Source organism: Adiantum capillus-veneris, chromosome 8 (assembly GCF_014529385.1).
Source record: "Adiantum capillus-veneris isolate H3 chromosome 8, ASM1452938v2, whole genome shotgun sequence".
NCBI classification, from domain to species: Eukaryota; Viridiplantae; Streptophyta; class Polypodiopsida; order Polypodiales; family Pteridaceae; genus Adiantum; species Adiantum capillus-veneris.
Window position 1 is genome coordinate 139,797,370 of NC_140938.1, and position 12,213 is coordinate 139,809,582.

General features: G+C 39.3%; 1 protein-coding gene across 1 annotated transcript; it reads right to left on the reverse strand.

Annotated features, from left to right (window-relative positions):
• Positions 1–810: 810 nt before the first annotated feature.
• On the reverse strand, positions 811–3,132 carry LOC147453059 (uncharacterized). The gene is made up of 3 exons (XM_086519340.1): positions 3,036–3,132; positions 987–1,774; positions 811–888 (listed from the first exon to the last, which is right to left on the reverse strand). The coding sequence occupies exons 1-3, from the start codon at positions 3,130–3,132 to the stop codon at positions 811–813; spliced, it is 963 nt and encodes a 320-aa protein (XP_086375466.1).
• Positions 3,133–12,213: the final 9,081 nt, after the last annotated feature.

Here is a 12,213-nt window from a genome sequence, read left to right on the forward strand (position 1 = left end):
TATCTGCCCTTCCGCTGCAAGGTTAATGGGGACAACCTCTTGCTCCTTGGTGTCCTTGATAAAGGACCCAACCTAAAGGTGTGGTAGGTGAAGCTCCTCCAAATCAGGTTCCTCACTCACAAAGAAGATGAATGGTGCCAGTCAAGAAAGATACTCCACCCCCAACTTCCGCTTCTTGAGCACTGACACCCCTGGGGCTTGCGTGTCCAAGAAATGGCCTACGTTGGCAGCAATTTCTTGGAACCATCTCAACCGCCTAGAGAATGGGTGAACATCTTTGTGTATGTAGCACAAAAGATTGCAAGGCACTGAGATCCCTGCATGTGAGGAGATAGATACAAAATATTTTATGATGTGCTTCTCCATGAACGCTGAAATCTCGGCAAATGCATCCATGTGAAGGGAAATTGTGGCATCAAGGTCGGGGAGACGAGTAAAGAAGGTGTGGAGGTCCAACTTCCCTTTGTAATTGGTGTCTTCGAGGAAGAGGATGAAGCGTGACAAAGGTGGATGTGGAAGCAGATGCAGAGGCTGTGGAGGCGTCTATGTCTAGCTTGGGATGTACACAGATAGTGGAGGAGCTCAAGTGTTGCGAAAGTAAAAAGTGTGAATGAGTTATGCAGCCCCCCTTTTATAATGGTCCATTTTTTTTAAAAGGCACTTTTTCCAACATTTTTTTTTAAAAGGCACTTTCACCAAAAAATGAACTTTCAGTTCAATGTGTAAAATTATATTAAAAGTCATAATTTGCCAAAGCAAATCATGTTGATTACATGGGGGATTATTTCCAAAACTGCAAGAGTTACAAAGCTATAAGAGCAATAGCATAGTTCCATCCATGCCCCAGTCCTCCTCGACCTTCAATTTGTCTTCCATTCTCTTCCCAACCTGCAAACATTCATTACAATAAGTAGCCATTCATTACAATAAGTAGCCAATGATCGCCAAACTATGATGTATTGAAAATATGGTGGAAGGATTCTCACCTTGTGACCTTGCAAACGAAATTGCGTTTGTTGAAGGGCCTCAAAACCTATAATAGCCAAATGTTCTCGCACATTACTGAGAGTCCAATGATTGTTCACTTGGACAGCCTCCAAAGCATCGTTGAGTATCCTCACTGCAATATCAAATCTTGCAATAGGATCGTCTACATTCTGTAAGGGAGTACACACTCCAAGCTTGCACATCCAACGATCATAGTGAAATTGTATGTACAAGGAGGTGTGGGATTTTAAATAGCGCATCCCAATACCTGAAGCTCCAACCTTACAACGGTACCTATCCCCATTGTGCATGCCCTCCACAAAACCCCATTCCTCTTCTAAAAGCCTTCCTAATTCTTCATAATGTACATCTTTACATACAAGCATTGTGGTAGTCTCCACAAATCCAAACTCCTTAAAAATGTGCATGAAACAATGAATAGGCAAACACCAACTCAAGCCCACATACCTAGAAGCTTTAGAGTATTTCAAAGAGTTTTGGACATCTATTATCATCTTTTGCTTGAAAGATGCTACCGACCACAAATCTGGTTGTGGCCACTCCATTCTTAATAAGGAAGACACTTTGATGGGATCAAGCTTTCCAAACTCTTGTGTAGAAGTAGGCACAATACAAGAGTGAGAATAGAAGAAAATCCTTCTTTGAACTAGTTTGGTTGCGCAAAGATGTGCGAAAATTGTTGCTCCAATATCCGCATGTATAGCATTGAATGTGCCGGAGAGACTATGTAGTGGCTGCTCCTCCACCAATGTGGATGGAAATATGACTATGAATGCATGGCAAATCTTAAGTATGAATCCACAAAAACATTACACTATGATTTCACGCCTAGCTTTGTATTCTCAAAACATGTACTTACAATGTGTTGGAAATCGAGGTCATTGTTTCAATAGCATGCTTGACATTGAGAAAACATGTTGCACAATGGCTACGGTCCCCTTGTCTTTGCGGTTATTGAATCCAAGGAGCTTCCTTTCCAATGATGATCCATGTTTGCATGATTTCGCACATGGTGAGGGCCAATAGCAGATGGCTGCATGTATACCCAAGCACCTTTGGTGAACTCTTGTGGCACCCACTCATCATCAATACCTCTTGTGTTGTGGCATGCAAGTGCTATGACCTCATCCTTTGGCCGCCTTTGCGGAGTAGAGCTGGCCATGGTTGAGCAAAGACAATTAGGAGGAGGAGCAAGACCGTGCTTGTTGCTACAATGTAGGCGGGAGTAAGTGATAGGAGAAGGTGGATAACCCTTGCTTGGTGTGGCAATGGGAGGTGGTAGAAGAGGAGAGAGGAGCTTTCTTGCTGCAGCAATGGAGATGGTGTAGAGAGAGTGTGTTGAAGTAGAGGGTGAGTGTGATGGTTGCAACCAAAGAGGGGTTGGAAAAGGGGTTCTAGAGAGAGAAAATCATTTTTTTGCCTGAAGACTAGTTTTGGGGGGGTTCTGGATAGTAAAAAATGATGTTTCAAAAGTTTTTGAAAAAAAATGAATTTTAAGGTTTTTTGTGCACGTTTTGACTTTTTGAGGTCAAAAAATGTTTTTTTGACCATAAAATAGGTTTAGGGAGGTTTGAAGAAGATAAGATTTGAGTTTTGAAAATTTTGAAAAAATTCAAAATTTTGGAATTTATTCAAAACCAGATAAAAAAGGACGGAAGTTGGAGGTTCCGTATGGCCCACCACACTCCCTCCCCCCCCCCCCCCCCCCCCCCACCTTCTCACTAGGTAAGAGGCCATTAAGAAGTGTAAGATTACTTTGTCCCCCTACTTTTTTGAGGGCATAGAGTGTGTCCACCACCCTCTTCTCATTGGTTGGCCTCTAATTAACCTTAATCCCAAAGGGTCCCTAGAGGGTTCATATTTTTCTAATGTATGCTGACGCATAGAGCACTTATCCCATGCAGTCCAATTTCTATCTGTTTCACTGGTGGGTAAAAATTCTTTTCTAAATACATCTTCAAAAGCCGCCCATGTATGTGGTATGATGCCCTTCTCCTTGAGCGTCATCCACCATTTATAGGCTTTACCCTCTATTGTTAGACTAGTTTTCAGTGCCTTGATTGCATTCGGAGCTCGTCTAGGATCACGAATTCCATCCCATTTGCTCAAGAATATATTCACCATATCTTTGTTGCGCTCATGTTCTTCCCCTCAAAAGGTCAGTGGCTTAGTGTTGTTCAACAAAGCATCCACCTCTTTGTGAGAGAGAAGGGACAACATATTCAGAGTGGAGCTTTGCTTCTGTAGACTAGCAGTGTTTATCCCAGACACAAGAGCCAAAGGAACTCGAGGCTGCTCATTAACATGACCCTTGGACAACTGTTGCATGAATTGCACAAGCAAATTAGACATTTTACTCACATTTGCATTCAACAATGAAAAATTTCACTTCAAAACAAACATGTATGTTTGTATTGCTCTAATTTCTTGCATATCAAGCAATTCTATGGTGTCATCATGGCCAATTGTCGTGCGTACACCCACTATAAGAGTAGCCACCTATGGGGCAACAGTAGGTTGAACAAGTGTAGGGTTTTCAAAATCAAATCATGAGACATGTCTATATATAAATCCATTGTGCAATTAGGTCTCCCCAATCTCAGAAAAATAAAACTTCTTTCAAAACATATTGAGTGCATAAGTGAAGGGTGAGTTTAGGAAATGAAAAGACAGATGAAGGTGGAAAGTCAAAAGACGAATGAAAGTGGAAAGTCAAAAGACCAATGAAGATGGGAAAGTAAAAAGACCTTTTGTGTCCATATAAATAGGTGTTTCTCTGCTCTTTCATTTTTCCTTTAGCATTTTCTTCTAAGTTCTCTTTAGCATTTTCCTCTCTCTCTCTCTCTCTCTCTCTCTCTCTCTCTCTCGCTCGTGCAATGTTGAATTCATCTTTCTTAGGTAATATTGTTGCAAATCTATGTGCTTCATCATTGTTTGTCGTTACGTGCTATAGATTGACGCATTGTTTTTCTTGTTTTTTAGTGGAATTTTTTATTAAGGAGCACCTTTTGAATTTTTTGAAGCCATTACGAATACCTTTTAATTGCAATAGTGCTATGTGACCAGGAAGAAAAGGAATACTTTGTTCAAGAATCACTTGGCGAAGCTAAAGAGTGATAGCAAAAGAGCAACCACAAATGAGATGTTGCTTGGCCGTGCAAAATCAAAACTGCAAATGTAAAATAATTTCTTTGACATTGACGACAAACGCCAAAAACCATATCGGATAGCTTTGAGAAGCCGTAATTGTGAAGCATGCCAAAGACAATCCAACAAGGTCCTTCAATTTGCTTGGTTATCGGGAGTAGTACCAGCAGCAACAAAATAACCCTCCATCTCTTCGAGCCACACTTCTACATCGCGCTCAACTAGGGCTCCTTCCCCTTTGAAAGTGGGAAGTTTAGCTTGCTTGAGAAGTATCTTTTTCTCTTGAAGAGATGTGTACACCGTACTCTGTGCAATATAGATTAAGTGAAACTTTATTGTTGGATACTCTAACTTTAATCCACTTTAAGGCAAGACTTGATCAGTCAATAATACAAACAAAAGATAATATTATCCAAAATTTATTTATATACACATTATTTGCTACCAAGGTTGGTAGTCTTTAGGTACAAGGATTGTAATGTCTCTATATTTTGAGTTTAGTGACTACAAAAGGATAGGCTAAAGGATCAAAATAATAAGTTTCTTTTGACCCTTGAAAGCTACGAGATACACATATGGGTCAAATCCTACCACCATGGATAACTTTTGTAACTTGTTTATAGACCCATTGAGTCTGAGATATCTTTTCTCCTCCCAAGGTATGGTAGCATCCGGCTTCTTAGTACCAAGGAAAAGATAAACTTCGATGACTTTTAACTCCTCTGCCCATCGAAGTTTCTTGAGGTTGGTATCCATGCACCATATCTTGTCAGCATCGATGGTATAGATTCCTCCAGATGGACTCCAGTTGATGCCCCATCCTCTATGCACCCTTGGGATAGGTGGTGCAAACACCCTATCCAAAATCATCATCACCCTTTTTCGAAACTCATAATTTGGTGATTGGCATGCATTTTCAAACATGATGGTGAACACCTAGAATTTCTGGTAGGCTGAATGAACATTTTCCTATACCAAGAAAGTTCAGTCTTCAATACCATATAGAAACTCAAAACAATTTTTCTAGGTTCTTCTATTATTTCCAACATTCGTATCCTTCAACATCCAAATATCAATCTAAAAATCTCCCCAAGCTTTAACCTAGGCTCTGATACCAGTGCGAGGTCCTTGCCCCTTGTCGAGAGGAGCGGAGTACCTTTGATAGCTCTCCAATCCTGAGACGAAAAAACCAACGGACATTGCCTTAGCTACTACGTAGCCACGGGCATGAACCGTTAGTGAAGGATTGGTCCTATTTCGCTATGGCGGAGCGTGACCACCATAACCCTATCTAAAAACTATCTATAATCAATTATACATAAAAGTATAAATCCTAAAGTGACCAACCTGTGCGCTTTTTTCCCCATGTTTCAGAAGCACAGCCGCCAAGGTTTGTCTCTTTTGAGATTTATGACTTTTTTATAAAAATAACAATTTCTACCGTTGGAAAGTTACACGACTCATCGGGTCCACCCGTCCATAGAATGATACCGTCGGGGTATCATTCTCCCACTTTCCACCCCGCACTCACCTTCTTTTGTTATCTAATTACTACCACACTGTTTAAACATACATGTTCCTTTACTTTATTTATGATACTGGTTTGTTAAAACAGCCCTTCAAACAGTATTACAAACAATAGTCAAACAAGAAGTCGTCCAATTTTAAACCAACAACCCTTGGATTAGGTTCACTCAAGAATCTCTACTGGCGCTATTATGTCCGATCGGTATATACATTATTTATAAAAACCCTTGTCCTCATGAGCGTCCCATATCGCTCGACAAGTACTCGTTGTGCTAATCTGGACGTACTCCCGCCACAGCAACAACGGTGCCAATTTGGGCGTCATCCTCACGCCACAGCAAAACAAAACTGCAGTATCCAGTTGGGCTAATCTAGGTGTACTCCCACCACAGCATCAGCGGTGCCATCCTGGGCGTCATCTCACGCCTCGGCAACTGCCACATAATACCAGCGCTAATAAGTAGAGAGACTTGAGAGAAACCATACCGAAGGTTTTGGACAAACATTCTTTCCTATAGCAACCAATTGAACCAGACAATCTTTCCTACTTGTCAAACATATGACGAGTTTCTTGGGGTTAAGCCCCGTGGTTTCGGTCCGTGTTTTCTTTCCATAAGGTAAATAATATATTCCTATGGTCTCGCATATGCAATGATGTATAACTTGAAACTGCAATACTAACTTGTACCATAGCTCCGATTGGTCCGATTGGTGAAGACATAGCATGTTCCGCAAGGGTTCCACCGTTACTTGTACCAGCTTCATGATCATTAGCGCCTTGGGTTCGAGCACACTTAGAACTTTAAATTGGTCAATTTCCCTAGTAATCTCTTGTTTCCAAAGAGAGTCTGTAATTTGAATCCTCGCCAACTCGGATTCACACTTAGTGTTGTTGTTCTACATCTAATTTCTATACATCAAATATTTGCTAATCGTAATTAATCAAAAATTAAGTGTGTAAACTATGAGTGAAAGTTTAGGAATGCATTACTTTTATGCTTCACATTTCTAATCCAATTTTAACTTCAATTTTTATACTTCAACTAAATCAATTTTTAGTATTATTCAAAATTCTACTTAATCTAATTGACAATAAAATTGGTGAATGAGAATTTCATCATGTATAATAAGAATATGATGAGTGCTCTTATGTATTAACTTTCAATTAACTATGCATAAGTTAATAGTGAAGATGTACTAACTAGAGAGAGTAGGTATACTTAGAGAGATTAGAGTAAAAGAAAACATACACACACATCTTTTCTAAAGATAATTAAATCTTACTAATCCATTAGAAAGATTAGAGTAAAAGAGAACACACACACATCCTTTTCTAAAGCTAATTGAATCTCACCAATCTATTAGAGAGATTAGAGTAAGAGATAGCACATACATACACATATCCTTCTTAAAACTAATTGAATCTTACTAATCTATTAGAGAAATTATAGTAAAAGATAGCACACACACACACACATATCTTTCTTAAAGCTAATTGAATCTTACTAATCTATTAGAGAGATTAGAGTAAGATATAGCACACATACACACATATCCTTCTTAAAACTAATTGAATCTTACTAATCTATTAGAAAGATTAGAGTAAGAGATAGCACACACACACACATAACTAATTGAATCTTAGAAATCTATTAGAGAGATTAGAGTAGGAGATAGAACACATGCACACATATCTTTCTTAAAACTAATTGAATCTTATTAATCCATTAAAGAGATTAGAATAGGAGATAGCACACATACTTCATTCCTAAAGTTAATTGAATGCTTAATTAATACGCACCTTATTAGTCCACTAGAGTTTTTGCTCTCTTAGTGGTTTGTGGACGCCTTCTCTCTAAGAGAAGTGGCAGCACTTCGTGAGCGCTATAGAGGCAATCTCTATGTTTAAAGTGTGAGCATAGATGCTCTATTTATAGCAGAAAAGAAAACGTCCAACTTTTTTTCCAAAAAAAAATATTTTTTTAAAAAAATATTTTTTTTTCCCCAAAAAATCATACCCGCGTTTTTGGTACCCTTGTGGTACCCATCAGCTTGACCACTTTGTCATTATCATCAAAAGATAAAGCCACACTGCCCCCCCTCATTATGATTAGTCAAGACTAGCCTCTCCTTTTCATGTGACAGTGTGTCCCACTTTGTCCCCTCCTATTTGAGTCCAGGTAAGTCCACGTGCCTTCATTTGTCATCCCTGTGTATTCTTTTGTCTTTATAATTATTTTGTTTATTTCCTTAATGATAATTTACTTTACATTTTTAAGTTAAACTTTACAGTGTTATATTAACTTTACAGTAGTAAAAGAAAATTCTACAATCAGTAACTAAGTCTTACAATAAGTTAATTAGTGATTCATATAGCTAAACATGTCAGAATTTTGTAGCGTAAATTTTAAATTCTAGGTTTTCTCAACCTACGATTCATAATTTGAACTCGAATATCTTAAATAAGGAGTGATGGTTCAAAAAAATGCAAATGCATAATAGAACTTGTGTGAAATTTGAAAGTAGAGACCTTACAATCTCCCCAGTTTCGAATTTGAGATGCCCTCATCTCAAGAACAGTGAAGGGTAATCCTTAAGAATGGATGTCTCATCTTCCCAAGTAGCATCTTCTATAGGGAAATCCTTCCATAAGATAAGATGTTCTTTGATGAGTCTATTCCTAAGCTTTCTCTCTCGAGTTTCTAGGATAGTATCAGGTTGGAGTTGTAGAACATCTTGAGCAGGTAAAATGATTTGCTCATCATCAAGGACATGGTCAGGGTTATATACATAAGGTTTTAACAGACTTACATGAAATACATCATGGACTTTGAGATGAGAAGGGAGTTTTAGTCTATAAGCTTGATCACTTACAACCTTGATTATTTCGTAAGGTCCACAATATCGGTAGCTAAGCTTCTTATACCTTTCGAGAGACAGATTGCTCTTTTTGGGCTTTACTCATAAGAAAACTTTGTCACCTTCTTCGAAAATCCGATCATATCTTTTTATGTCGGCGTACTTCTTTTGTCGATCTTGAGCCGCTTGAATATCCCTTCGAATAGTTTTGGTTTGAGCTTCCATTTCTTCAAGCATTTTCTTTGAGGCTTCTACCCTTATAGTGGGGTCAGAAAAGCTAAGAGGTGATAAACATTCTTGACCATAAAGAGCATTAAAAGATATCATTCGAATACTTCTATGAGTAGAGGAATTATATGCATACTCTACCAAGGGTAGGTATTGAATCCACTTGCGAGGTTCTCTATTGCAGTAGGCTCTGAGGATGTCTTCAATTACTTGATTAACTCTTTCAGTTTGGCCATCAGTTTGAGGATGATAAGCAGTACTAAAACATAATTGGGTTCCAATAGCTTGAAACAATGATACCCAAAACTTTGAAGTAAACTTGGCATCACGATCGCTGACAATCCTCTTGGGTAAACCATGAATTTTGAAAACCTCCTTCACAAACAGACGAGCAATATCTGAAGTTGTAAAGGTTGTCTTGACTGGGATTAAGTGAGCCACTTTAGTAAGCAAGTCGACTATGACCATGATTGAATCATAGCCAGCTTGTACAGAAGGAAACCCGGTGATAAAGTCCATGCTAATACATTCCCATTTCATTTGGGGAATATCTAAAGGATGTAATTTACCTGGCATCTTTAGTCTTTCTGCCTTAATCCTTTGACAAGACAAACACTACTTGACATAGCGAAGGACATCACCCTTCATACCTTGCCAATAGTAACTTCTGCGAATTGCATTGATGGTTTTGGCATAACCTGGATGTCCTGAAGTTGGTCCATCATGTGCTTCATATAGGATAGCATTCCTTAGGGTAGAATCCTTAGGTATGCATAGTCGATTCCTATAGTAAATTTTCCCATCTTCTAAGGAGTAATGTAGAGGTTTAGGCTGATTTGATGATACCGTCTCTTCACGTAGGATACTAGCAAGCATCTGGTAATCTGCATCTCTGACAGCAGCATCCGAGACCTTGTCTAAAATAGGGTTGTTAGCCATGGAAATTGCCCCCAGAAAAGCTTTACGGCTTAGGGCATCTGCCACAACATTATCCTTACCTGGTCTAAATTTAATATCAAAATCATATTCGTGCATGAGCTCTATCCATCTCCTTTGTCTCATGTTAAGGTTAGGTTGGGTAAAAATCCACTTAAGGCTCTTGTGATCTGTTACCAACTGGAATTTGCGTCCCAATAGATAATGTCTCCATAGCTTGAGAGCGTGAATAACTGCTAGCAATTCTAAATCATGTGTAGCATAATTCACTTCATGAATCCTAAGCTTCCGAGAAGTATAAGCTACAGGCCTTCCTTCTTGAGTAAGGACTCCTCCTAATGCAAGGTTACTAGCATCTGTGATCACCTCGAATTCTTGGGTGAAGTCTGGAAGTTTTAAGAGAGGTTCTGAAGCAAGATACTCCTTAAGCTGTTTGAAGCAAGATTCATGTTTTTCTTCCCAAAGTATCGTAGCTCCTTTCTTTAGCAAGTCGGTTAGTGGTGCAGCTTTAAGAGCATAGTCCTTTACAAAGATCCTGTACCACCCTGTGATACCTAAGAACCCTCTGACTTCGGTTCGGGAAGTGGGTTGAGGCCATTCCACAATGTCTTTGACTTTGTCAGGGTCAACAGAGACTCCTTCAGGTGAAATGATAAACCCTAAGTAACAGACCTTAGGGGTAAAGAAGGTACATTTGCTTTTCTTTGCATACAGCTTATTTCGGCGTAAAAGCTCTAACACTTTCCTAACATGTCCTTCATGCTCTTCCTCTGATTTGGAATAAATTAAGATATCGTCAAAGAATACTATGACAAAATCGTCCAAGAATTCTCTAAAGATATCGTGCATCAGATGATTGAAAGTTGCAGGAGCATTCGTAAGTCTGAAAGCCATCACTATAAATTCGTAATGACCATAACGAGTGTTGAAAGCTGTTTTGGAGATATCAGCCTCCTGGATTCGAATTTGATGATAGCCAGATCGAAGATCGATCTTTGTGAATATTTTGGCTCCATGTAATCTGTCCAACATCTCATCAATACGAGGAATTGGATATTTATTCTTGATGGTAACCTGATTTAAGCCCTTATAATCTATGCAAAGTCGAAGAGAGCCATCCTTTTTCTTTTGGAAGAGAACAGGTGCACCCCATGGAGATGTACTAGGTCGGATAAACCCTTGCTCAATCAACTACTTGAGCTGCTCCTTGAGTTCTATAGCCTCTGGAAGTGACATCTTGTACGGCGCTCTTGAGACTGGTTCACTACCTGGAAAAAATTTGATTTCATGGTCTACCTCCCTAGGTGGTGGTAGTTCAGAAAGTTCAGCGGGGAAAACATCCGAAAATTCTTCTAGCCACATTGGTTTAGGGTTGGAAGAAGATTTTTCTAATTTGTTTAGCTTGACTACAAAAATTTGTTGACCCTTGCGTAACCCTTTCAAAAGACGATTAGCTTTGACTAAGTAAGCTTTTGGTCGTCCATTCTTGCCTTGAATAGTGACTTCTTGACCTTGGTTGTCCACAAAAGTAACACTTCCTTGGGCACAATGGATATTGGCATTATGACTTGCTAACCAATCCATTCCAAGAATTCCGTCATAGATTCCTATGGGTAAGGTTCGAAAAGTAGCAGAAGTAGAGTATTCTCCCAACTTGAAATCTATTTTTCCCACAGTGTACTGAGATAACACCTCCTTTCCATTGGCTAATTAAACTCTCATCTTTCTTGCAGGGTGTTGATTAAGTCCTAACCTCCTTAAACATTTAGGTGACAAGAAAGAATGAGTACTGCCACAATCAATAAGAAGCTCAAATTTTTCACCTTGGTGATTTGCAGGTGTTTGAATGACAACATATTGTTGTCTTGCTCTTGGGTTATCAATTGCAGCATGTAGAGTTGCTCTTTCCTCTTGTTCTTCTCCCAATGTTGGTTCTCCTATGATAGCATTGACTCTGACAGCCATTCCGCGCCCTCGACCTTGTCCTCCATTTCTTCCTCCATGATTTATTATTTGGCCTCGTCCTCTAGCTCGAGTAGGTGTATTTGTTGCAGAGACTCGCCTAGGACATACATTGCTGAAATGTCCTAGCTCGTTGCATTCATAGCATCTAAGATCTGCATTTTGAGCTCCATTTGCTGAAGCTGCAACTATTGGATGAGTTTGGTGAACTGGGTGAACTTGCCTTTGGTTCCACATCATAGGCCGTCCTCTTCTTCCAGCATTCCTTGTATTTCCATTTCGTACCCTTTGAGAGTTTGACATCTCTTTAGCTAAGGGTTTAGCTCTTAAAAGAGCATCTTGCAAATTTACAGGCCTCATGGCTTCTACACGTGTATTTAAAGGAGCATTTAGCCCTTGGCAGAAACGGGCTACTTATTGATCTGCGGTCATTGGTGGAGCATAGCGCCTAAGAGTCACAAATTTGGAGTAGTATTCTTCCACTGTAAGATGAAACTGACGTAAGTTGAAGAATTCATTCATCTTAAGGGATTCGTGTGCAGGTGG

Coding starts and splice junctions, on each gene's coding strand:
- LOC147453059 (XM_086519340.1), bottom strand. CDS start 3,132: ATGGTGAATATATTCTTGAGCAAATGGGATGGAATTCGTGATCCTAGA. Junction 1,775..3,035: donor AACTAGTCTAACAATAGAGG/GTAAAGCCTATA, acceptor ATGCATTCATAG/TCATATTTCCATCCACATTG. Junction 889..986: donor TTCGTTTGCAAGGTCACAAG/GTGAGAATCCTT, acceptor GAATGTTTGCAG/GTTGGGAAGAGAATGGAAGA.